Source organism: Crocodylus siamensis, chromosome 2 (genome assembly GCF_052110815.1).
Source record: "Crocodylus siamensis isolate JL-2025a chromosome 2, ASM5211081v1, whole genome shotgun sequence".
In the NCBI taxonomy this organism is placed as follows: Eukaryota; Metazoa; Chordata; order Crocodylia; family Crocodylidae; genus Crocodylus; species Crocodylus siamensis.
The window spans coordinates 46,743,498-46,766,360 of NC_143396.1; the positions used below are offsets into that span (position 1 = coordinate 46,743,498).

The window sequence follows — 22,863 nt, forward strand, 5'->3', positions numbered from 1 at the left end:
TATTTCAACAGAAGTCCTCCCTGTAGGGTTTAGGATGTAGACCCATGCTCTTAATCTGCCTTAAATCACGCTAATATGCATTAAATATGCACGTGTAGATGCCCTGTGTCTGTTACAGCCAGACTTGGAAATCAAATCATGTCCATCTAAAATTACTTCTGGAGTATACAATGAAAGCTTTAGCTGCAGAAAACTTCCAACCTTTTTAGTTTAAACCTAAATGAGCTGTGATTCCATCTCAAGCTCTGGGAAAAGAGACATTTTAAGACATCCTGGAAGTCACTTACAGATTTTTTTCAGGAGGAGATAGAAAGGAAGGTTGCTTTAGAAATTAATTAGCCAATTTGGACAAAGTGCCGGATTGATGATCATGTTAGCCTGGCACGCAACCAGTAGTTCTGGTTATTTAGATTAATCCTCAGTTATGTTGCATGTTCTGCCCAGTGTATAATCTGATTTATTTTGCAAGATGGTATCTGGGCTCTGTATTATTACATCTAGCAACCCTAATAAAATGTGTTGAACTCATCCAGTCTCATGGGCCTGCTGTGGAAACTGTGTCGCACACAGTGCTGCTCCAGCTGGTTTGGGACCTACACTGCAAGTGTTGCTTGCAGGTACCAGATGCTGCTCGGGTCCCAGACCAGCTGAGGCAGGTGTTGTGTGTAGCAGTCTGGCTAGAGCAGGTGGTGCTTGTGGTGCAGCTACTGCTCCAGCCAGTCTGGGATCTGCACTATGCACCCCTGGCTGGATTGCAGTATATGCAGTGCCAGTTCCAAGTTATCTGGGATGTGCCGCAGATGCCTGCACCCTGTGTGTGCCGTGCATCTAGGGCCCTGACCCCAGGGCTGGTCCAGAGTACACTCTGCCTCATGTGGGTGTGAGTCTGCTCAGACCCAAGGGCAATACTGGGGCTGGATGATGGGGCTCCGTGGGCCCTATCTGCCCCACAAGCCACATGTTTGATACCACTGACCTAGATGATAGCTGAAAAATATCAACTAAAAGAAGCAATACAGTTGAAGATTAAAATCTCCCTCACAACAGGAAAGCTTCAGCTGCATTTGCTTTTAAGGTTTGGTGGAAGAGCTTTTTCTGTTAGTGCATCAGAGAACCCTGTATCTTCCTTGACAACGCTCACTTCAGCAATACCAACCTGCATTCTAGTTCTGAAACAATCTGGGCTGTCAATTTCTTAAGCATCCATATAACAGTAATACCTGCCTATCACCGTTCAGTAAGTGATGATTGGGCATGTTGTGTTTTCCTATCCTAGAATGGCTAGTTTTTTTGTGGGCTTTAATCAAGTCTTGTTTTTTTTCTTTCCTATGTTTGAAAGATCATTTTTTCCTTTCTTATTATAAAAATTGTATTTGCACAGCAATTAAAATAAAGGTGTGGGAGATGGGAGTTGATGTTAAACCAAGTCAGTTTAGTTTTTTGTTTTTTAAATGTAAGTGGAAAAATGTATGCTACAGTTCAGGTGACTGTGAGGATCAGTTATTCTTATATTACTACATCTTTTATATACACAAAAGTAGAATAGTGCCTGCTGTATGTACTCTGTTTAAGTATGTTATATGATCTATTTGCTTATGTTTTGCCGTAATAGGTATGGATTCCATATTACTAAAGCTTCATATTTTATCTGCCATGATCCTAAGACTATTGAAGAACTGTTTGAGAATCTGAGGAATCATGATGGAAAGAAGAACACTTACCCAAAATCTTGTGGTAGATTTAAAGTTTCTGGAGTAAGAGATCTAACTACTGGCCATGATAGCAGCCAACCTGATCAAAAGGCTGTGAGTATTGTTTCACTTCAGTACACCTTAAATTAGGAGGCAAGAATTCAAAACTACCATTTAAGTAATACACTTTGGGCCAGAATGAGATCTTGTCTCATTTGTGCAACATAACAGGGTTTGAGCTGGAAAGAAGACGAAACTTGTGGGAACTGTAGTACCACAAGTACCTTTTGCTTTTAACTCATTAGTGAAGGGATTTTCAGCATTGGCATTGATACAGGAAATGTAGACTATACCTAACTTGCATTTAAGTTAGGTCTAAGGGCATATTCGAATCATGATTCTATAGGTGTTTACTTTTTTTGCATACAACATGCACCTTTTCCTTCCAAACTGGGTATTTCTTCACTGGATAGGAAGCAAGCCTGGAGATGCTGTGCATGCCATGCAGCTGCCAAGAAGGCTGCTGCTTGTGTCTGGCTGTTAGCTGAGCAATGTAGCTTGTGCCTAAAGCAGCAAGTGAGCTGCTCATAGTATCTTGATGAGGCTATATAGGGAGCTACTTAGAGTACAGAACAAATGTTCTTGGGGCTGCCCTTGGAAGTGTGTGGGGCCTAACCTTGTGTGACAAACTAAATCCTCCTGGGAACATAGAGTGTCCAGGAAGCGTTGCATCCCAGGAAACAGTTTGGGTGAGGCAGTAGGCAGCAGCAACTTCCTGTCACTCCAGGCCTATATCCTGGGATACCAACTTTCCTGGGTACTCTGTATTCCCAGGAGAACTTACCCTAGGTCACACAATCAGTCATGACGCTGGAAAAATCCTTTTTTCTACACTCTGCCTTCCAAAAACAGATTTTATTTGGGGGTGTATTCTATGTGAGAAAATGTGGTATTTCTTTTTATTTCTGGAGCATATGCATATCACATGGCTTTTTATGTACACTGACAAAATTTGTGTTAGACTTCTAGATACGTTATCTAGGGGTGATGCATAGGCCAGAACATATCTTCAGCTTGGGTTTTGAAAATGAAGTAAAGATTGTGATCCCAATGCAATCACTGCACAAGAGAGAAAGACAACATAGTTTGTTTTTTCCATCAAAAATTAATTCTGTATATCCAGTAACAAATCTTTAACATGTGATTCTCTATTATGTGTCTATTTCTAGATTCTCCCTACCAGTAAGAGTAGCCAAATGATAACATTTACTTTTGCTAATGGAGGAGTAGCTACTATGAGGACCAGTGGGACAGAACCAAAAATCAAATACTATGCTGAACTTTGTGCACCTCCTGGAAACAGGTAAGATTTGCTTTTAGGATTAAATGCTAGTTATTTATAGGCCTCTGTCATTAAATACAATGAGTTAATTCAATTTTAATAATTATATTACTTTGTAAAAAATGGATCCTAAATTATATTTCTGTACAGTTTTTGGCATGTTCTTGCTCTCAAGGAAGTTTCACTGATGTCTTTGTTGATTTCATTAGGGAAAAGATGGGGCCTTCACCTTGATATTATTTTTTAAAAATTAAAATAATTGTAAAAAATCCTTAAAATTTAACTTCCTTAATTTTTTTATCCTTGCTGTTTCAAACTAGCTGATAGTATCAAAAAATGAAATGTTTTATATTTCTGTTATTACTTATTCCCTTAACTCATGTAGGTTTTAAAACTCATATAATAAAACAGAAGCATAATTTGGTATCAGTCCATTCATTTGGCAGTAGGATGCATTTGGTCCACTTTCAGAAATGTATGAATGAGAAAAGTGTCCTGTTCTCCCCTTCTCTCCTTCCAGTCACCCCACAAAGAACTTGTTTTATGATATTCTAGGTCTTTTGGGGTCCTCCATTGCAGACTTTAGTGTTATCTTCCTTCTGATCTCCAACCAAAGACACTAGTCCAAACTAGTAAAGTTACATGGTTGTACTGGGTTGCTATTTGTTTAGCCTTTATATATGTTAGTAACTGTCAATATGTACAGTATACACACGTACATCAGTAGGAGCACACACTTCACAGAACAGCCACTCTCTTTCAGGCATCACTATTCTTGTACTCAAGGGAAACCTACCAAACACCTTTAAAGAAGTAGGCTTGGGAGCATAATTTCATAAACTGGCTGGAAACTAGGAACCAAAGATTGAATATCAATATTGATTTATGACATACTACCATCTACCTGATCCCTGAAATTCTTCCTACACTCCTCCCTTTTGATAAGTCTTGATCTCCCAGTAATTAAGGTTCTTTTCTTCTGCTAACTACCTAGGAATTTCTCCTGCCTCCAATTTCATAGCCCTATCCACTATTCTTAACAGTTACTGTCTAATTTCCTCCTCGGACTTAAGGAAGAATGACACATTCAAAAGCTTGTCTAACTTTATTTGGACTATGTAGTTGGTCCAGTAAAAAATACTACCCCAAAAAATCCTTGCCTCTAGCATAATTCCTGAATCTGAATCGTCAGGGCTACAACATCACTCTAACACTGCAGTAACTTCTACCTGCTTTGTCCATATATTTTATTTTTCTGTGAGCTTTTCATTGCTTGTAAATATATCAGTACAGTAAATACAACCATTACCATCAAACTAGAAATTTAAATTCCCACACACACCAAATTTTCAAAAGGGTAGGAGGAGGGATGTACAGCTGTGACAACCAGCATACATGGTATTTTGCTCCTACGTTGCCTAGTCAAACTTAATCCAAGCTGGCAGTAACAAATTGGAACCTTAGGATAGAAAGAGACGTTGCTGAACTGAAGCAGATCATCTGTCCCACCGTAGCTCATAAGCTCTACTGAGCAACACACAGATTGTTCCTTGTCCTACATAAGGCCCCCTGCCCAAAATAGGACAATGGGCCATGCATTCCCCTTGCCCAGGTATTCTCTGGGTCCCTTGCTGCCCCATGTCCAGTTCTATACTGACCTATGCCTCCACCTAAAGCATGGGCTGGTGTGGGTCCTGGCAAGGAAGTGTAGGGCACCAGGATTTCCCCAGCTTCCTTACCACCCCTCACTTCCTTGCCAGGAATCACACTGACTGGTGCTTCAGGCGGAGGCTTGGGTCTGCCTGGATCCCTGCATGGGGTGGCATGAAGTGGCACAGAAGCTGGGTAATTCTCAGCACCCTCCACATGGGGACCCATGCTTGACCCATTTTTCTGCCTGAAGAGGTCAGCATGAGTTTTGTAGGCCCAGGATTCATGGGATTCCCTGTGCTTCTGTGTCAGCACACATGTGGGCTTTCCCTTGGGGTGCATGCCTGCAAACTGGGAAAGCCAGACAGGTGCTCCAGTGCTTGAAGGACCCAATCCTACCTTGGTTGCCCAGAATCAGGCACCTCAAACACCCAGAGAACCTGTCCAGGGTGACAGGAAACTGTAGAGAGCTCCAGGTTGTTCTTACTCTCGTGCTACAAAGTGAATAGTTGTCAACCTCAGTAAAGTGGCACAGTTTATTAGTATCTTTTGTCACCATGTTGATGTTGGAGTGTTGGAGGGATGTCTATTTGCTTGCCATTTGTGTTGCCATAAAACTTAAAGTGGTACAAATATAGCAAGTGACATCTGTTTCTACCCACTATCTGTATAAGTTCCAGCTGAAGCAAGGCATCAAGTAGGAACAGAGACCATCCTATCAGTCTTTTTCCATATAAGGGCCAGGGCATTTTGTTGTATTAGTCTTTCTTGTACTGGTCACTTTTTGATGTTTAAGCAACAGTGTTAACTTGAAGTATGCACAATAATTTTGGGTATTCTCAACTAAACTTAAACAATAAATACTATTTGCAAATTGCTGTATGTAATTGAACTTTAAATATTTAATGTTTTATTATGTTGGCAATATGTGCTCAAAGACACCAACCCCAACTGCATTGTGTATTATACAGGTCTGTTAGAAAAATACAGTTCCTGAGTTTAGACTCAAAGTAAAATGAGAAGCAATACATGGATACAAAATGTAAAACATACACTTGGTTAATAAAATATTTATGCTAACTTCTGTTACAGCATGCTTGCCCATCACCTTATTTATTATGAGTGAAAATTCCTCTAAAAATTATACTACATATGTAAGTTGAACAGCATCGAAAACTAGTAATGTAATGTAGAAAATGTAGTTAAAAATTATTATCATATTACAATTCGAAGTTGTCTCTGTTTTTCAGTTTTTGAGATTCTTGAGTTAGAGGTAAATATTAGCGGAGTCCCACATGTGGTTCTAAGAAATTATGAAATTCAGTACAAAGTTTACTAGGAATAATAATAAAATGGTTAAAATATAATGCATTGGGTTTGAGAATATACTCTTTAAGCCTAAATGATGATGTCCTTTCCTTTTCATCTTAGCTTTTTTGTTTTTCCAGAATGAGCATTTTATTTGTTTGTTTTTGTTTTTTAGTGACTTGGAGCAACTCAAGAAGGAATTGGAAGAGTTGGTCAATGCTATTGAAAAACATTTCTTTCAGCCAGAAAAAAATAAACTTCAGGCCAAGGCAGAGTAAAACAACTGAAAATATTTCCTTAATTGTACTGTTTCTTGAGCACTTAGCGTAAAACTCTACAGTATTTAAAAAGTAGGAATTTCTAGGACCCAAAGCCTCCAAGCTATGATGAAAAGTAATTATGAGTTCCAGTGCCACACTTAGTTCAATGTCTTTTTTTAAGGAAGGAAAAGTGGTTTTATTGAGCTAAAAGCAATTGATTCCTTAAAACCTAACAATCAAAAATCATCCAAAAATATCTTTTGATTTTTAAAGTTTTTATCAATGTAAAATTTTATTGTAATTAACATATTTTAGTTTCTGGTTTTTTCTGTTTTTTGAGGCTAATTTTGCAGCAATATAGATAATCACATTTTTTATGGAAACTGAATAGCAATGCATAATGTGTGTTTACAGTTAGCATTTGCAAAGTTGGTTAATCACCCTGTGAGGGAGTACTTGAGTGGCAATCTGAAGAATTTAGGTAAAAACAGTTCAGATATCCCCAGAATAGTAAGTTTGTATGAGGGGCTTTAGGCAGAATAGCAGAATTTAGTCGGGATATTCCTGTTTGCGTTGTTGTCTGTAAAGTACAATATCTTCTAAGTAGGGGTACCGAACTCAGGTTATGCAGACCAGCCTTCTTTGTCTAGAGAGACATTGAGCCACCCTCATATCCCAGGGATTTTAAGTTTTCTGCCATCCTACTGAAGTAAGTACACGGTGTAGTCTGAGAATCCTGAATTTTGGGACATATCTGATTGCAAACTACCAGAATTGGGTGCACTTATGCTCATGTCTAAATCAAGGAAGCAATGGGCACAACACTGCCTGCCATCTCAGTCTGGAACCTGACTTGATATCAAGGAAGTGTCCACTGAGGGCAGGAAAAAAGTCTCTCTGAAACTGAGACAAAAGCTGTTTTTCGTTCTCAGTTTGGGACACTAAAATAGTCTAGCATATTCCTGGTAAACAAATCTATTTGCAATATTGCTGTATCCATTGCATGCAGGATCAGTAAGCTCTGTGCTAAAGATATATTGAATCTAATTTAATATTATTTGTAGCTATTTTAAATTAATGTATAAGGTTCCTGGTGAACCAGCCTACCAATAAATAAGTCCCTAGCAGCTTTGAACAATAATATAACTAGCTCCTTAATTCAGGAGAGATAGCTGTATCAACTTCTGCATAGTCAGGAAGTTTTGAAATTCTTACCAGTGTCTTTTCCTCCCCCAACTGCTGTTTGCAGATTCAGGAAGACATTACTGCAGTGGTGTGCTTCCAAATAAGTATCTTTGCACCTATTAGGCCTTAAAAGAAAGTAAATATCACAGAGAACTTTGAGGAAATCAAGTGTTGCAGGACTTTCATTAGGTAAATCCAGCTCCTTTTGGGATTAGGGAAAAGATGAAATAAAACAAAAAAAGTGCTCATTTTATTAGTAAGTCATCCTTCCCTCTGTTCTCCGTATCCTGTTTTGTTCACCTGTTTGCAGCCTGTCAAAAATCAGGATAGAGCAGAGACCAACTTCTTCATATGTGTTTGTGGAAAGCCTCATATAATGCTGCCTTAATCTTTGATGGGCTCCAGGTGCTATTAAACACGCTGCTGCTGATACAGGAAACTTTTCCATTAACTTTGGACCAGAACTAGGTATTTTGTAAAGAAATCCTGTGCACCTGTGTAATCTTCTGGAAATGAAATGCGAGGACATGGACTCTACTGCAGGGGTGTCAAACTCATCTGTCCCCTTAGTGTAAGAACAGCATGGGGCTGATCCTGTGGGCCAAATCAGGGTCACAGTCCCCCTCCCCTCTCCTCCCCCACACGCTTCCTTCTCCCCTGGCAGCATGCTAGATCTAGCACCCAGGGCAAGCACTGCATATAGCATGGGGCCCATATCAGCTCAAGCAGACACTGGATCAGCGTGCAAAGGACACATGGATCCACTCCCACAAGCCAGATCCAGTGCCTGCTCTGACTGGTCAGAGAATACACTACATACAGCACCCACTCTAGAGCAGCCACTGTGAACAGCTTGTGTCCTGGAGTGGACATGGTGTGTGATTTATGTACCACAGTGGGCACCATGGGTGCTAGATCTAGTATATAGAAGAGGGAAGGGGGGTGCCAGAAACCTCATTTGGGTCTTGTAGTGCAAGTCCCAGGCCGTGCATATGGAGCTAGTATGGTGCTTGCTAAGCTAGCACCAGGGGCCAGATGATGTGGCTTTGTGGCCCAGATCTTGATAAGCCCACTCTAGTCTGGAAAGATAAATGTCTTACTCAGCAGAAAAATCCACTTTGCTGTTTGTGAGTCACTGTCAGTACTGTTTTCATGTTGATGATTGTACAATTTACTGCCAGTGTTGGATAAAATGTTTGCTTTTACATCAGCATTTTATGTATGTTTTGTTGTGCTGAAATAAAATGCGTTTGGCATACTGTAATCTTGAACTGTAAAAGTAGTCTTGTTAAACACTACTGATTGTATTCTGTATAATAGGGATATTTGACCATGCAGCCCAGATCTGGTCTGCAGAGCCATTTTGTCTGGCCTGCCATGCTGCTTGTGGGGTGTGACCTGCCACAGAATTTCAGGTCTTCTGGCCCCACTGGCCATGGTCACCAGTATTGAGATTTGGCTCACCACTGCCACCATCAGACCTCCGCTGCTGGACATGCCACTAGGGTGACTGTGGCAGCTGCTCCAATGTCTTAGCTGGATCCAGTCTGCAAGGAGCCCTTCAGTCTGGATCTGAACCCAGGGCTCAAGGTGAGTCTGACCGTATGGGGCAGGGGTGTCAAACTCATTCTGGACTGTGAGCCATATTCAATTTCAGACCAGATAGATCTGCAGTAACTGCTGTGTTTGGGTGGCAGCATGGGTCTGAGGCCAGGCAGTAGTGCATGTCTGGGGACAGGCAGTGATATAGGCTGTGGAGGCGGGCTGTGTTGAGGCAGTTGTGAGTGTTGGTGGTACTGGTCTGTCTCTAGGTAACAGTGCTGAGTTTGGGGGGGTCTTGTCAGATGGCCTTGTCCATTGCAGGCTAGGGACCCCAAATTTTGAAGCAAGGCATGTCCACAACTTTGGTAGCCCACTAGGTTACAGGCAGGCAAGATGAAATCGTTCTGCTGGCCAGATCCAACCTGCAGAACCATATGGTTCTGTGGATCAAATTCAGCCATATATTTAACATCCCTGATATAGGGCATCCATCATGATTTTATTTTGATACAAGGTGGGGAAAATAAAACATTTAGGGTGTGAAGAAAGTCTTAGTTTCTGAAAATCCAGAATTTCTGTAGGTAAGATATTACTTTATTTAAAATCTGAACATTCACTACAGATGAAAGATTAGCACAGTCTTAATTGTGATTATTTAAAAAAAAACCTGACATCTAGCTTATAACTCTTTGTTCTTTCCAGATGCCAGAACAGTACAATAAGAATTGATTTGCTTCACTGACTTCAACTATAGAAAACATTTTATTTTAAACAACAAAAGTCTGGTATATAAATTGTAGCTTCAGTTTTCCAGATTATGCACAGTGAAGTCTTCACTATAAAGAATGAGGATACAGATATCTGCTTTAGATCTCTATGTAAGGATCTACCAAACTAGAGGCAGCTGCTGGCTGATATTGTGTGCAAATCACAGGGTTGACAGTAATTCTCATGGACAGAGCACAGCGCTTCCCCCTCACTCCTCCATGCCTCTGGCCGTGGGGCCCTGGTGGCTCTACCCCTCATCTCTGGCTGCAAGGACTCTCCTCACATGGCCCTGGCCTTCACAGCTGATTGGCTACGTGGCCTGTCCATCATGCAGCCCTGGTGCTTGACCTAATTGGTGGCAAGGGGTGGGGCCATATGATGGACAGCACTTGCAGCCAATCAGTGGTGAGGGATAGGGAACAGCAGCCATTTTGTCATGGCAACAGGTCCCTTTCCCTCTTCCCTCCCTGGCAGGCTGCACAGCTGGGCCACAGTGGTCATGAGGACATTTCATTTTCCTCACTTTTTTACAGAGCCTGCCCAAATCATGATTTCAGTACGTCCCTATCTGTGTGTATTTAGAAATTTATTTCTAGTATTTTCATGCATTGGTTAGTTAAAATGTTCTTATTTAAATGAAACATACAAATTATGTCACATAAGCTGCATGAAAATTACAGCAGAATATATGTTTACTGTTATTTAAATTAGCATTGTACTTTTTTATTTTTACTATTGCCATCTGAGACACGTTTCATAGACCTTAATTTCAGAATATAGTAATGCAAGTTTAGAAGAGTAGCTTATGTTGCTCATCTAGGGCTACAGATTCTAAGGAGCTGTCGGGGTAGGTGCTCTCAGGTTTTGGTCTTGGCCTCCTCTGACCTGGCATCTTCCCTGCAAAATGACCCCAGGATATGGAAAAGGCTATCCTATCCCCAAGCTGTGCTTTGATGTTGTTCCATCTCCTGCCATGACTTTGATCTCTTTTCTGTTGGGGAGCTGGTTCCACTGGGTGATACCTCAAGGCCTATTGGAGGAATTTCTTTGTGGGCGTCCTCCTTCCCTACATCCCGTCTTTGCCACTCCCTGATGTTGCTAGGTGCTTTGATCTCAGGAGATGGCCCCTTGGGCTACTGGTGATAGGCCTGTCTGGACTGCCCAGTACTTACATCTGGTCTTACTGTTAGACACGACAAAGCCCTTTAGCGGGGCTAAGGATTCTTGAGTTGTAGATCAGCAACAACTATTCCCCTTTCGGCGGTATACTGACAGGAGGATTCAAATAAATTACTTTTTAATAGTCCCCGCGCAACCTAACATTAATTCATGGGCTCTGCGTTATTTTTGGGATCGATTTTTCCCCTGAGCAACTGCTTTCTTTACTAGTCCTGTCAGGAGTGGGGGAGGGGGAACATTCTCAAAGAACTCGGAACCAAAAAGGCAACTCCAAAATACCTGAGCGACGCTTCTTCTATCAATGCATTCTCCCCTCTGGAAGCCAACGTTGGCTACAAGGTCCAGCACCATACTAAGGGGCCACTCCCCTATCAACTTACTCTGTCTTCCAACAACCACACAGAAAAACAAAACAAAAAAATAAAAACTTCGGCTCTGGGCAAAGCCTTTCCCTTGGGCCCAGCTCACCATGGGTTCAGGCTCCCATGTCCCTCTAGCCTGGCTCCTCTTTGGCCCAAGTGCCCAGCTTTGGTCAGGCTGCGGGCCCTGACATCCTGCACCCCGGTACATAAGGTAGTTGGTGATCCGACCACCCATGCTTGCTCCTTGTGCTCTTTACCCAACGTTTACTGCTAACTGACGCAAGCGGGAGAGTCCTCCAGTGTCTCCTCTGATGCTGCAGTCCTCTCCCAGCTGCCCCTCCCTGGGCCTGGAAGTACTTCTCTGGACACCACCGCCACTAATCCGGATCGAGCACTGGGTCTGGAAGTGCAGCACAATGCTCCAGTCCCCAGCAGCATCCCAGGCTCTGCCTGAGGTAAGTGGAAGAGAGGGGTCAGTCTCAAGCTTCCCTCCGCTCCTGGGGTCTCTCCTTCCACAGGAGCTCACTCTGATTAGCTCTTATTCTTCCCATCTCTGTTGACATGGATATTTTCTGACATATGACATCAAATGCAATTGATAACATCATTTTCAGACTCCCAAACAGCAGATTTGCCATGCATTACCAGCTTTCTCATCTTAGATTTGTTGTGAAATACGTAAAATAATGGGTGCACAATATGTAATCTACTTCCTGTAATTTATCTTCAAAGAACTGGGCAGACATTCAACTCTATTATTGATTATGTAATTATAAAAAATAATTACAGTGGATTAATATCTGCTGCTGAGAGTCGGTATAAATTGTCACAGGAATAATTGTGTGCTTGTCTAATAACTTGTATTTAAAATGCATAAATAGCCCTGAAAGCAGGGACAGAAATGGAGGGTTGTGTGCTGATTCCTGTAACCACTAAGTATTAGCTGCATTTACTTTCTGTCCCTATGAATCTTGCATTTTCTCTTCACAGTGGGACAGCTTCCACAGCAGGGCTAATGACAGCCCTACCTGACATGTGGCTGGTGGCCTGGCTGATAGGGAGACCAGTAGATATGGAAGGAGCCACCTCAGGCCAAGGAAGAATATTTAGCCTAGGCCTATTTCTTGGACAAGGTCTCTAAATACTAGGTTATTATACGAGAGGTCGTCAACACTGCTATCCCTCCTCCCCCCCACTCCCTTTTTTTTAAATCAAGTAGCTGAAAAGGTGTCTTTCAAGGTGTCTGATGCTGTCACTGTGCATTGTTTGCTTCCTAACTGCGCTGAGCATGTCTTCCAGATCAAGGAACTTAGACCCTATTGTGCCTAGCTTCTGAATCCCAATGGTACTTAAGTAGCTGAGAGGATCCTAACTGTTCAGATTGCGATAATTCTGGGCATGACCAGACACAGTACTAGAGAAGCTGGGAAACTCTGAAGTCAAACATGGAGTCAGCTAGTGGTTTAGATCAACAAAATGGGTCACCCCTATAATGGTTGTCCCCATGCTCCCAACGGAGCATTCTGCTACAGATGGCGTCATGCTTTGCAGCCTTTATCACCTCCATTCTTCCTATGCTCCTGGGACCAATTGGAGGGGTCACAGGGGTGATCACTGGTTAATGAGACCCTGTAGGATCAGCTTCAGCAGTGAGGTCACCCATGCCCTCTAGGGCACAGACAGGTTGGGGAGAGATGGGGAGGGGACAGACGAGGGAAAGCAGGGCACAGCAGGGTTAGGTCTTACACCTGCCACCCAAACCGGGTACCAGCTAGATTAGTTCTCAACCTTTTTGGCCTCAAGGCATTTCTCCAGATCTTTTTCTGAATTTAAATTGTAGCTCAGTGATCCTCAAAACTCAGAAAAGTTATGAAGGGGTGCCTTGAGGCTAAAACGGTTGAGAACCACTGGTTTAGATTATTCCAGGGGTAGGCAGCTACTGAGTGGGTTTTGGAATACCATTTTGGATTTAGGAATTTTAAATCTGTGTAAGTCCTCTTTGGATCTAGCTCTGGATACAGTGGATGATCATGTATAGATCATATATAACAAATGTAGGCCACAAGAGTGGGCTCAGAATTTTTTTAATTTCAATAGCACTGCTATTTTCTGGTCAATATGAATACCTATAAAATATTAACCTTAATCCTACTACATTCTGGCAAATAATTTGAGGTGTATCACCCCATCTAGCAGAGTACTAAACATACCATGTTTGATGTTTAGGCTTTCTTTTTCAACACCACATGTGATGGCAGCTTTCATCTTGTGTTCACTGGGAGTTGTTCCTAAATATATTTTTTCTGTTCACTATAATGTATACGTTAGAAGTAGATTTGAGTCTTTTGTCCTGCCGCCTTATTCCTGATGCGCCAACTTTCTGTCCTCTTTGGGTCTGATGCAACAAAACTTAGAAGGGCTGATACAAGTTTATCAAAGGAAATATTTATACACAAGTCACAGTCTCTGGGATTTCACTCTGTTCAAGATATAGAAAACACTGACTACACTTACTGCTATTTTCTAGATTGTGTAAGAACTTTGGTATTTTTAACGCTTTAAGAGCCAATATTACCTATTTTTAATAAGCCCTTACTATTAGTTTCCTTCTCCTTCAATAAATCTTGCATATCACTAGTCCATTTGGTTGCAGGGTTAAATGTCAGGCTGGGAAATGTTGCTTTCCCATATAAACAAAATAGTTATTCATCATGAGAAATGGAGGAGGCAACACTACTATCCAAGCAAAACTATAAAACTGTTCTTCTCTGAAATGTTTATAATTTATTCCTGAAAGTATATTGCAGTCTAGCTGAATGTTTATCTTGCATAACTTGAAATGAGGTGGCCTTACAGATTATCCTTGGAGAAGTGGGTATATCTATTCTTGGAGAATTAAAAAAGGGGGGGGGAAAACCCCAAACAGTTTTGGAATCTGACTCTATCCAAAGTCTAAATTATCTATTAAAGAGCATTTTCATGAGCTTCAGGATTAAATGAGCTCTTGTGGGAGACTTTAGCAATATCCAGAGGGAAGTAAATTCTATCAGAGGCAGGGAAATAATCTTATTTTCCCTTTCAATTTAATAATGGATTTTTAGCGAGATGCTCTTGTGCACCCTTTCCACAGCACTTAATAAGCAAGGAAAAAAGGGCAGGTAAGTAAAGCATTTAATACTTATTCCTCAAAGCTTAAAATACGATTTCTCATGAACCAAACTAAATTATGTCACTTATTTGCCTAGACATTTGTCAAGCCTAAATCTTTATTCTAAAGGTTTATTTTATTTGAATATTTTGACTCCATAGAGCAGGGCTGTCCAACTTCATTGTGGCTTGGGGCCACACTAGTGTGAGACACGGACCCTCGCTGCACTGTGCGTGCGGGTAGCCCTCCCCAGGCACCAGTACAGAGGGCTGAATTGCAGATCCTCCCTCCTGCCAGGGCCAGAGCAGGAAGTGCAAGTTGAGGGAGAGAGGAGAAGCCTAGAGACCCCAGCAGCAGTGGGAATGATAACAGGAGCAGACTGGATAGGAGTCTTGGGCCAAGCATTAACCAACCCCTCGCAGTCTGTCCACAGGCTCCCTGTTGGACAACATTGTCATAGAATATTCCTTTGCTTTTGATTGTCCAATTTCAGCTCAGTTGTATAGAAGTGGTGGATTCTGCTATCCCTTCACACTCTATTTTTCACCTCAAACTCTGCATTCCCCAGGAGTGGGTGCCCACTTTAGTGGGTGTTGTATTCACAATTCATTTTATCAGGTGTTTTTTAACAATTAAATGACCTGACTTCCTTCCTCCATATGGTGGGTTTTTTAGGCTGGTCTATAAAATAAATTTGTTGCCAGGAAGCTGTCAGGTCAGGTACTATGAAGAACAACTTGGGATCTAAAGGTGCTGCCACATTCAAATTAAAGCTAGATAGAAACCAGCTATAAAGTTGTTACACATTCTCAAGGACTAACTTTGTAGCTGGTTGGCTCTTTTATAGCTGGATGTATATTTTTCTGATGCAATTACTTTGCCAAATGTATTGCCCAATTAAGAAGTAAATTGCATGATATATAAAAAATGTGTGGTAGGGGGCTAGTTTTCATCTTTTATTTTTCACTCTGTGGGTCAAAAAAATGTATCTTTGGGCTCCCTTTGAAGAGATGTCTACAAACCATAGGTATCTGCATATTTTTAAACTACTTACCTTTTTATTGCCTCTGAGATGGACAATCTGAGAGATGGACTTAGACACTTAGAACTGGGTAAATGCTAAAGAGGTAATCTGCTTCTATATGTTAATTAAATCATTATTACATTACAGAAGAATGTGCTGATTCTATTTAGGACCCCGAACTCGGTTCTGACCCTAGACTTGGTGCAACTCAGGCATGTGTGATGATGCTTTTGGTCCCCAGTGCCATGCTAGGTCTACTCCAAACTGGGCAAGAATCATTTCATGTTAGAGCAATCAGAAGAGATTGCAAGGTAGGGAGGGAATTCCATCTTTCTCAGTCATGGCTTCTGTGCCAGCCTGTCAGAGGCCCTATCAGGCAACCCAGCTTAGGCTTTCTCCCTTGTAAGTCACACCTGCCTGCGGGGCTTTGACTGGCAGGCAGGCAACCCTAACCCAGCTAATGATTCCAGATAGCCACAATCTAGGCCCCCTGAATGCCTGCTAGGAAAACTTTCCCATTTATCTCCACTTGTGGCAGACTCCAGGCCAGCCAGTAGTTCCTGCAAAAGGTCTGCCTTGGCAAGCCTTGCAGTCCAGGTTTCCTGACTTTGTTCACTCTTTTTTGAGTCTGTCTTCTGGATTTTTCCTTGGATTTGATGATTTGGCCTCCGACTCCTGAACCTCAACTCTGCTTCTGATTCAGACCTTCCCCCTGGATTGGGTGTTTCCTGGCCTCAGATTTGGCCTGTATTTCAAACTCTGCCCCGTTCTCTCACCCTCTTCTAGTGGTCTGTTAGACAAGACTGCCCATGACCTAGTCCCTTATGTAACTGCAGGGCAGATGGAAGATATAAGAAGCTGTTGTGGTACTGCTGCAGTACCTGAAGAGACCCTAGAAGGAGATTCGAGGCCAGAGGTGAGCAGTTTTTACATCATGCAAGAGAGGCTCTTGATCATACTCACTTTGGATCAAGAATAGACTCTTGATCAAAAGTAAACTCTTAAAATATTTTGAATGGTATGTCTTACCTGGGCTGAAACCTGACCTTTAGTAGCTGAATCATTCTTTAGAAGCTTCCCATCATCATCTGTCTTTTTGAGGGGCTTGGAAATGCATTATAGCACTAGAATAATACCAGCAAAAATGAAAGTCACGTATTTCCTCTGAATGAATTTGTTTAAATCTGTAAGTAGGTTTGTGATATACCAGATGACTAAACAGTCTTGTTGTATACGAAAGGAAACAGATACAAGAGTACATGAACCACACCAGGAAAATACCCACATCCTGTGTTTCTTGTACTGTGAATAAGTCAGTTTAAGCATTTGTGGAGCCTGCTTTGTGTGAGAATTGCTGAGAAGGCACCATAATACAACATTCACATCTTTTAAACAGTTTACACAGGGATTGACAAATACAGAGCTGCTGTATCCAACCTACAGAGAGCCCCAGGGCTTTGCCTATTCCTGTACCCATGCAGAGACTGAGAAGTGAGGAGCTGTACTGAAGCTGGGCAACTTGCAGATGTTCTCCTGTTACCATTGCTTTTCTTCCCCCCTGCCCAATAGCTATTCCCTAGCTGGGGTATGGGGAGCTGTACCAATGCTAGGCAGCTGGAAGCTACCGCTGCTTCTCCCTCCCACCCCTGCCTTGCGTAATTATGTGCATGCCTCACCACCATGTATATCAAGTCACTTTTTTATTAATACAAAGATTTAAAAGACCTCAGATATATGGCAATACATGATTTTGCTTGCTTAGTAATGAATAATCACCAGCTTCTAACATCCCTTTAAACCCCAACATAATAGAAACAAAATCCTGTTTAGGGAGTTGAACTAGCAGCTCAAAATAAGCCATCACTTAATAATTACTTGTTTTTTTCCAGAGCTTTCCTCAACTTTCTCTTATGTGTTTTGGGAGGAGGGCAGGGACATGGAACTGAAATTAAATGGAGAACTACAATTAAGAAAAAGAACGTTGAACAGAGGAGGTTATCAAGTTTTCTAAGAGACATTACTAAACTAGAAGTATTCCTCATAGTTGTCCTCCTCTTAGACCCAAGCTGTTAGCTAGCAACTCTGAAATTACACAGCACTAAAGTCATTATTCTCAAAGATGAGGTAAAGCCTTGAATTTTGAATAGAGGCCCTTTAGATTTTCTCCAAAAACAGTAATTACCAAGACCAGAGTCAAAAATGGACTGCACCCAAGAGCACAAGTAAATTTTTAATTGGTTTTAGTGAGAGCTGAATGGCTAAATTGCTCAAGCACAGTGTAATGAGCTTGATAGTCAAAAGAAATGAGCTGCAACAATTCCAGTTAAAATCAGTGGAAGCTGCAGGGACTTGCACGTTAGAAAATCAGACCCATGGCAAATGAGCTGATTGAGTGACTTAATGAGAAAAAATGCTGCTGGATTTAGAGAAGAAAATTTCATGCTGTTATAAAGTTACATATTCGAAAAGCACGGCAGCATATGCTAAAAAAAAGTCTTATGCCCCTTTACCTGTGAAATTTCCACTTTGATTACTTATAACCTAAATGTACATTTAAATGATATTTAATCACTTTTAATTCCAATAAGCCTTCTAAACCTGGGAGAGAGTAAATATATCTCTTGTGCAAGTTGTGTTCCTTGTACAGATGCACATAGTACGGATACAAGTTATTTAAGAGGTGGAATAGTTATTTTGACGTTATCTAACTTAAAAAGTGCCTATAGAATATGCCGAGCATGCAAATTGTTAATACGGCAAAATGACTCTTATGATGTAAGAATGATTAAACTCGTAACAAATACTTAGAAAAATATTCTGAATTGAGTTTTGTGCTTGCAAACTACTTTTTAGGTTACAGTATTCTAATCATTCTGACTTTCATTTAAGGAGACCAACCAGCAAACTAAAACCCTATGGCATCTGTGCTACATTGCTTAACTGATGCATTGTAAGAAGGCTAATGGTGGTGGTGAACACTCCCTGCCTGAGGGAGAAGGAGGGGTGGGATAGTGGTGGCAGTGCCCCCCACCCCACGGCCCTGCCCCGATGCCCCCCAAACAGCTGGCAGGGAGGGAGGGAGGCAGACACAGGCTGGGGGGAGGGGGAAGTGGAGTGAGGCCAAGCCAGGAGTGACTGTTGTGGGGTAGGGTCCGGACGTGGGGCTCGAGGCCTGCCCGCCCTCCCCCCACCCCGTTATTCTTGATGGGCAATTTGCTAGTGTGTGTGTGTGTGTGTGTGTGTGTGTGTAATATACACCTACTCAAAATCATAAATCAGGACAAAAATTATTTTTTTAAATAAAATACATTATAGTCAATGTTTGGTTTTTAGTGTATGATTTTTTTTATCTATAATTTGTTAAAATGATATCTTCTGAAAAATTTTTTTGTGCGGCCCTCAACAAACAGCTCACCCAAACTCGTAAAGTGATCCACCAGCTGAAGTAATTGCTGACCCCTGGCCTAAGGCATATGAGTACCGTATGTAAATACATTCAGTAATTCAATTGTAAAAACAAGAAAAATTGTAAGCACTGTCATCTTACTCTCAACTAAGCTATTCATGATGGTAGATGGAAATAGTTTCACCATGCATGATTTCTAATTTAAATACTATTTCTTCACTTAGTAAATGTCATCCTTTTATAATGCAAATAAAAAACACGTAATGTCCACAAAATCAGCCAAAATAGTATATTTTAGTATATTTGCTGCTTGGCTCCCTGCTGCAAATATGTTATTTTGATTTCTGATTAGTGATTATTACTCTTCTGAAAACCAGGTAAATGGATTTAGGTCACATACTATCAAAGTGCTGTGAACAGTAGAATTAGCTTGTTAAACTGTCCCATTACATCCTAATGCATGCATAAATAAAATTTAAGATAGATAATGACGTAGTAACAACAGCTTCTGAACAAAAGGAAAATCTTAAAATATTTGGGTATTCAAATATATTTATAGGAATAGGAAGGATTAATCACAACATCTAAAATTAATAAGTAGAATGATGAAAAGTACATGCTTTGATCAATGACAGCAACTTGGCTTTTGTGATGCTATCCATATTATCAGAGTGCTCCTGTGAAGATGATTACTAACTAGTTCTGTTGTTATGCAGTCTTTAAAAAATATGTACAATATGGAAACTTGACGGATGCTCTTTATCACAGTGCACGTTTAGCTAATGGGATATGTAGAATATGTAAATAGACCTAGAAGTAAAAAGCAGCATTAGCTAGGATTTTCACACTTTTTCTGGAGCTATTGGAACACAAGCCCTGCATCTGCTGGCAAGGTGCCCTCTGCACGCCTGGCAGCAGCAAGGGGAATAACTCCACTTTTGGACCACAGTTTGCTGAGCCACAGCATGGAAAGGCTGGGAACCTCTGGTCTAGGGCCCCACCCTCTCATAATCCAGCCTTGTCTTCTCTTGTTAATTTCTTTTTTTTGGCGGGTTGTGTGTGAGATGCAGCAAAGATACTAGAGCTGCCTGACAACAGATTTTGAGTCAACATATTTACTAAGTTTTCCTTGCAAACCTTGCTTTAGGATTTTAAAATTAAATACTAAATTCGGCTGTTATCAGTCTCAAGGTAGAAAAAAACCTGACTGAAATTCACATACCTGGTTGGTGTGAAAAAGTCCATGTCTGTTGACTTTTGGGACTCAGTCTATCTTGTTTTATGAGACTGCATTAGGGTTATGAGCAGGGATCCTAGTTTTCCACGGGGGAAAAAAGCAGAAAAATCTGTTTTAAAAATGAAAGTCTCCACTTAAAAATGTCTTTCCATAACATGCCAGAAGTGTGGTGCCATGTCTGATTTTATGTTTGCTGTTGTTTATGCCTTTCAGTCAATCAGTAGCACCCCCACTCTCCTGCCACTGATTTCTGCGGCAAATGGAAAATGAGGCTTTCTGGTTACAAGGCAGATAGATGGTAACTGACCTGATAGAATGAGGTACTTAAATATTTTAACTTAAAATGTCAGGATTCATAGTATATAGAGATCAGCAGCCATCATTTCATACAGAAATATACTCCTGGAGTAGTTTGTGTATATGCCTGTGCATCATTAAAATGTTCTTCCTTTTGATGAACATAGTGCTTCACAATAGATTGAGTCTATTACAGGTGTCAGCAACTTCTTGCAAATGAGGGCTGTGTCTTGCAAACAGGCCAGTACCATGAGCCACCATTCCCCTGAAACTACTCTAGTGCCAGTGAGCAGAAGCTGCAGGGAGGAAGAGCAGCCTTCTGCCTGAGCTGTCACAATGGGCTGGGGCACCTGAAAGTGACTGGCATACTACTGGCAAAATGTGAAGTAGATGAAGTGGTCAAGGAATCGGCACACCCTTAAAAAAATGCAGACGGGATGAGCCCTTCCAGGCCTGGATCCACTCCTTGTGTGGACTGCATCTGGCCTGGGGGCTATAGGTTGCTGACCCTGAGAGGCTTGTTAGATTGAATAACTGCATGTTGTGGTACAGAACAGATTTCCTCAAAATGGTTTTGATCCTGGAAACATACCAGTGTTGCCAGCTGTCAGTGATTCTGCAGATGGCCTAACCAGTTTATACAAAATCAGATGTTAAGAAACCATGAGCTTGACTGAAGATTGTTCCATTGTAAGAATGGGGCTGGATGCAGGTGTTATAGCTTGAAAGAGCAGAGCTGGTGTCCAAGCTGGAGTGTGGCTCAGCGCCCTGCAGGGAGTGCTGCTCCATCCCTTGCCTGTGTCCTGCCTCTGATGACTTGCTTCAAAGGCAGGCAGGGCTGCATGGCCCTGGGCCCTTGGGGACACTGGGCAGGACAGGGAGGGGGGCAATAGGGCCAGCATGGAGACTCAAGCTAGATCCATGTGCTGGGTGTTAAACCATCAAATGTGAACTCTACCATTATCCCAGCTGGTGGGAAGGTCATCATAAAAAATAAGGGTATTGGGGCTAGCACCTCAAGAGGTCACATCTAGTCCACCTCCCCACGTGGAGCCAGCCAGGGCCATCCTCAGCTCCATCATCCCAGCCAAAGCTGTGTCTCGGTGTTGAAAGCCTCCGAGGACGGAGAGTCCACAGCTCTTCTGGGTAAAGGTGGCACTGCCATGACACGAGCCACGTCTGCGGGAACGGTGTCAGCAAACACGGTTGTGGCAACTTGTGACTGATAAACTGCCAGTGAAAAACAGAAGATGTTCTGCGGTTATAGTCGGATCCAGGCCCAGGCTACAAGGGAGGCGGGACAGCAGTTGTAGTCGCGCATGAGGTCCGTAGGCAGAGAGACTGGGCCATTGCCGGAGTCCCCAGCCCGCCCTGCCTTACCGGGCCGCTGCCCTGCGGCCTCCGTGGCTGAGGGCTGGGCCGGGCCCGCGCCGCGGCCGTGGGAGGGGCAGGATTTCCTCGCAGACGCGCGGCAGCTCTTTGCACGGAGCAGACTCTGCTCCGCCGCAGCCGCCGTCTCTAGCCGCCGCTGCTGCTGCTGCTATTTATGTGGGAGGCGGCGACCGGCAGGAGGCAGCACCTAGGGGCCTGGTCTGGGGCGACGCGGAAGCGGCGGCGGCAGGTAGGGGCAGCGCCAAGTCCCGCCTGCTCCGCGCGCAACAGGGGCCCAGTCCATCCGCGCCCCGCCTCCTGCCGGGCGCCCGCGCGTGGGGCCGCTCCGTGCCCAGGCGGCAGCGGAGCGGGCGGCGCTGCGGAGCGTCCCGGGGCCGGTAAGTGTCGGCGCCAGACTTTGCTGCAGTCCCGGGCGAGCGCTGGGCCGGGGCCGGGGTGCGTGTGCGCGTCTGTCCTTCCCTTCATTGCACCTGATTCGCGCTGCAAGTTTGCTACATCTCAGTCTGGTTTCCAGAAGAGACCGGTCTGAGCAAGAGAATCTCTCGAGCTGGCCCTGGGCCGCTCGAAGCAGACAGCCGATGCCGGTGAGCCGTGCGGGTTCAGCTCAGGATGTGGCAAACTGGGCCAGCAGCGTGACTTCAAAAGGGGCCTGGTGTAAATCTCCAGAAGCTGCCCCCGTGCCCCCCCCCCGCCTGAGCAGGGTGTTTAGGTCCCAGGGGTGTAGGTTGTATCCGTGTTGGTCTAAGGACATAGGCAGACAAGGTTCTTAGGGTGAATCTGATATCTTTTATTAGACCAATGCAAATAGTTAGAAAAATTTTTTAGCAAGCTTTTGGATTTAAATACCATTCAGGCTGAGGAAGTCTCTTTAGTTGTTTAGGATCTGTCCTCTCAGTCTTGAGGCCTGCTGATAAAACAAGGTCTTACCTGCATCAGTAGTAATGTGCAACACAGTTCAGCTGGTGTTGGGGTTTTGCCTGCGGGTTGGACTGTCACTGCCACTGTCCAACAGATGTGTAGCTGCCCAGGTGGTAGCTGTAAAGCAATCCAAACTGGTGGAAGAGGTGATTGT

At 42.8% G+C, this 22,863-nt stretch overlaps 2 protein-coding genes across 6 annotated transcripts in view; both read left to right on the forward strand.

Annotated features, from left to right (window-relative positions):
• Window positions 1-8,720, forward strand: part of PGM2 (phosphoglucomutase 2) — a 34,981-nt gene extending 26,261 nt beyond the window's left edge. Inside the window, exons 12-14 of the mRNA XM_090035741.1 lie at window positions 1,613-1,805; window positions 2,921-3,054; window positions 6,167-8,720. Of these exons, the coding sequence (XP_089891867.1) occupies window positions 1,613-1,805; window positions 2,921-3,054; window positions 6,167-6,269 (430 nt within the window). The 3' untranslated portion in view covers window positions 6,270-8,720. The remainder of the gene's footprint in view (window positions 1-1,612; window positions 1,806-2,920; window positions 3,055-6,166) is intronic.
• Window positions 8,721-19,195: 10,475 nt separating this feature from the next.
• Window positions 19,196-22,863, forward strand: part of TBC1D1 (TBC1 domain family member 1) — a 182,124-nt gene continuing 178,456 nt past the window's right edge. The window contains exon 1 of one of the 5 annotated variants that reach the window (XM_090035743.1): window positions 19,196-22,168. The gene's annotated coding sequence lies outside the window, so the exon portion shown is untranslated. The remainder of the gene's footprint in view (window positions 22,169-22,863) is intronic. The other 4 variants (XM_090035742.1, XM_090035744.1, XM_090035746.1 and 1 more) reach the window with 4 other exon arrangements.